At 37.4% G+C, this 3,275-nt stretch overlaps 1 protein-coding gene across 1 annotated transcript in view; it reads left to right on the top strand.

The window, feature by feature from the left end:
- Nucleotides 1-3,275, top strand: part of LOC105570087 (xanthine dehydrogenase/oxidase-like) — a 10,004-nt gene that overhangs the window by 5,396 nt on the left and 1,333 nt on the right. The window contains 6 exon segments of the mRNA XM_012027051.1: nt 181-364; nt 894-1,190; nt 1,546-1,984; nt 2,286-2,414; nt 2,506-2,636; nt 3,022-3,275. Coding sequence (XP_011882441.1) covers nt 181-364; nt 894-1,190; nt 1,546-1,984; nt 2,286-2,414; nt 2,506-2,636; nt 3,022-3,275 — 1,434 coding nt within the window.

The following is a 3,275-nucleotide window of genomic DNA, read 5'->3' as shown; positions in this document are numbered from 1 at the left end:
CTGATAAAGAATGAAATGAGATTTAAGTTATCATTTCGATTACAATTATCAGAAAGGAAACAGAAGCAGTTGGAAGAAAAATCGAGATAAGCAATCTTGCGAAACAGTGCAACTAACGGTTACTAATTATTAGATACAAGAAAAGGTATTAAAATATGGAAATCGTTTTCCATCTTACAGGAGGAAATACTAAACAAGTGATAAAGGGCGTTTTTCAATGCGGAGGTCAATATCACTTCACCATGGAAACTCAGTCCTGCGTATGTGTTCCTGTGGAGGACGGTATGGCCGTCTATCCATCATCGCAATGGATGGACCTTACTCAAGTATCGATCGCGAATTGTCTCAATGTTAAGAATAACAGGTGACTCACTAATCCCTCAACTATTAAGAAATTATACATATAACTGATCCATTGATAATAACGTTATTTATAGAGGAAAGTCCTCTATTATGAGATAGATTTCTAATATGAGATAGCAGGTTTTCAATACCTAAATTTTTGCCACGATTACACACAATCCAAGAATGAATTTTTCACTAAACAGATTTCGCTCCAAAGGCAATAAATTCGTGGTGGAATCAACAGATGATGCCTATTAATTTAATAGAAACCCCTGCTATCTCATATTAAAAGCCTACCTCACGATAGGGGACTTTCCTCTACTAGTACTGCAATACATTTTCATTTTCTTATTCTTCTTCTCCTCACAAAATATTATAAAAGAGATAACTTAAGATAAAAATTGAGATTAACTATATTTAATTAATATGGAATGAGAATATTAAAGCGTTTTTATTTCCCTAATGAAAAAAATAAATTAAAAGATCGCCAGAAATGTATTTTTAAAAATTAAATTAGCTCTATAACTATATGAATTTAATTTTTCTAGTATCAATGTGTACGTCAGACGAGTAGGTGGTGCATACGGATCAAAAATCTCACGCAACACGCAAATCTCGTGTGCTTGCGCACTGGTATGTCACAAATTGAATCGTCCAGCGCGATTCGTCATGACGATAGAGAGCAACATGCAATCGGTAGGCAAGAGGTATTCCACGCGTCAAGAATATGAGATTGGAGTGGACGATGACGGAGTTATCCAGTATCTTAACTCGAAACATTGGGGCAACTGCGGTTCTAGTTTCAACGAACCACAAGCTTCTGCGGTGGTTTCCTACATTCAAAAGTACTGACAATACGGGATATAGTATAAACAAAAATATAAATAATTTATGATAACAACATTACTATTTATTCTCTGGATTATGCTCAATATTTTCAAGTTAAATGGAAAATTTTTAAGCATACAGAAAGGCTATTGAAATAAGTTATACCATTTATCGAATTTTTATCAAAATTTTGCACCAACTTCAGCACAGAAAAGAAAAATTATTATAATAACATTAATGCAAGTAAAATGAATTAAACGTGATAAAGTAATTTCCTGGAATTGCATAAATCAAATTTAGAGATCAATTTATCCTCTCTCGCAATTGAACTTCGATCTATACTCACAATTGATTTTAATTTTTGATCATTAGTAGCTGCTATGCTACGGATAGTTGGACGTTCAATGGATTCGAGGTGCGAACCGATGTACCGTCAAACACTCACTGCCGGGGGCCGTCAGCCACGGAAGCAATAGCCATGGCGGAAAATTTAATGGAGCATATTGCGAAAGTGACAAAAAAGGATCCGGTACAGGTCAGATTGGCGAACATGAACGACACGGATAAGGCCGCATTAGAAACCATGATAAAGGATTTGTCGAAGTCGGCCGATTACGAGATACGGAAACGGGCCGTTGAGATGTTCAACAACGAGAATCGTTGGAAGAAAAAGGGAATCGCCATGGTGACGATGAGGTATCCGATTATGTTTCTAGGGCAATTCAGCGCGATGGTATCGGTCTGCGCTCGCGACGGTTCGGTCTGCGTAACGCATGGCGGAATCGAGGTCGGACAAGGTATAAATACCAAGGTACGAAAGTGCAATTACTTATTCAAGCAAGTTCCTTCATGCTTTTCGTCCAACGAGCGATGAACTAGTGTACAAACGGAAATTAATAGAAAGAAAACTGGACTGCAATAAAACTGAATATGTAGATTTGAAAGTCGCGACTGAAATTGTAATGTTCAAGATTTCCAAATTTTGCTGTATCTTTTTCTATCTCAAATACAGATTAATTATTTGACAGATTCATTTGGAAGGGAATTTGATTTGATATAAATAAGTCACTTTATATTCCTGGTTATTTAAAACTTATTCTTCAATTAACTAGATCGCCCAAATAGCAGCCCGCACACTGGGCATCGATCTCGAATTAATCTCGATTAAACCAAGTAATAATTTAGCAACACCCAACAACACGGTTACAGGGGGCAACATTACTACGGAGACATGCGGATATGTAAGAATTCAATTCAATATGTCTCCAACACTTTGGAAGACAACGTGATACGTAATGTCGAAGCTAATAATAATTGTCGCATTTATTTTAGGCAACGATCCGAGCTTGCGAAGAGATTCTGCGGAGACTCGAGCCGACGAGAAAGGAAATGAATAATCCAAGCTGGAAGGATCTCGTCTTTGCGGCATATCAAAAGGACGTTGATTTATGCGCACGTTATATGTAAATGCCACTAAATCGTATCTTATATATCGCTAATATGTTGTCATGTAAACCGTCATGCACAATGCGGTCCACAAGACGCGCTCTTTATTTTATGACTTTGTCTCAAAACTTATGAACCGCGCTGTGTAAAGCATTTCGATATCTTCCCCAGAGATATTGTGCTTTCATTCGGAAAAAGAAACGGTTGTCATTCGTAAGTGGTAAATTGTGAAAAGTGCAGTTTAAATAATCTACTCGTGTTCCTCGTGAGATCAGAATTAAACGTATTTACCAAGTGCTTTCGGTATGATTTGATGATGATAAATAAATCAATTTTGTATTTATAAGACGGACAATTTTGTTGTAAAACAAATCATTAATTATTATACACCTACCTTGGCAGGATGGCGGCGGCACAGAACGACACGATCAAACCTTACAGCATTTACGGTGTCACTATCGCCGAAGTGGAGATTGATATGTTGACCGGTCAGCACATTATCAGAAGGGTCGATTTGATGGAAGATGCCGGTGTAAGTTTGAATCCGGAGCTGGATGTTGGCCAGGTGGAAGGAGCTTTCGTAATGGGAATAGGATACTGGACTTCTGAGGATCTGGTGTACGATCCTAAAACAGGAGTATTAACGAATGACAGAA

Source organism: Vollenhovia emeryi, unplaced genomic scaffold, assembly GCF_000949405.1.
Source record: "Vollenhovia emeryi isolate VEMERY1.0 unplaced genomic scaffold, V.emery_V1.0 DF939122.1, whole genome shotgun sequence".
In the NCBI taxonomy this organism is placed as follows: Eukaryota; Metazoa; Arthropoda; class Insecta; order Hymenoptera; family Formicidae; genus Vollenhovia; species Vollenhovia emeryi.
Note: the sequence above shows the minus strand (reverse complement) of the source record. Positions and strands in the feature narration are given on the sequence as shown.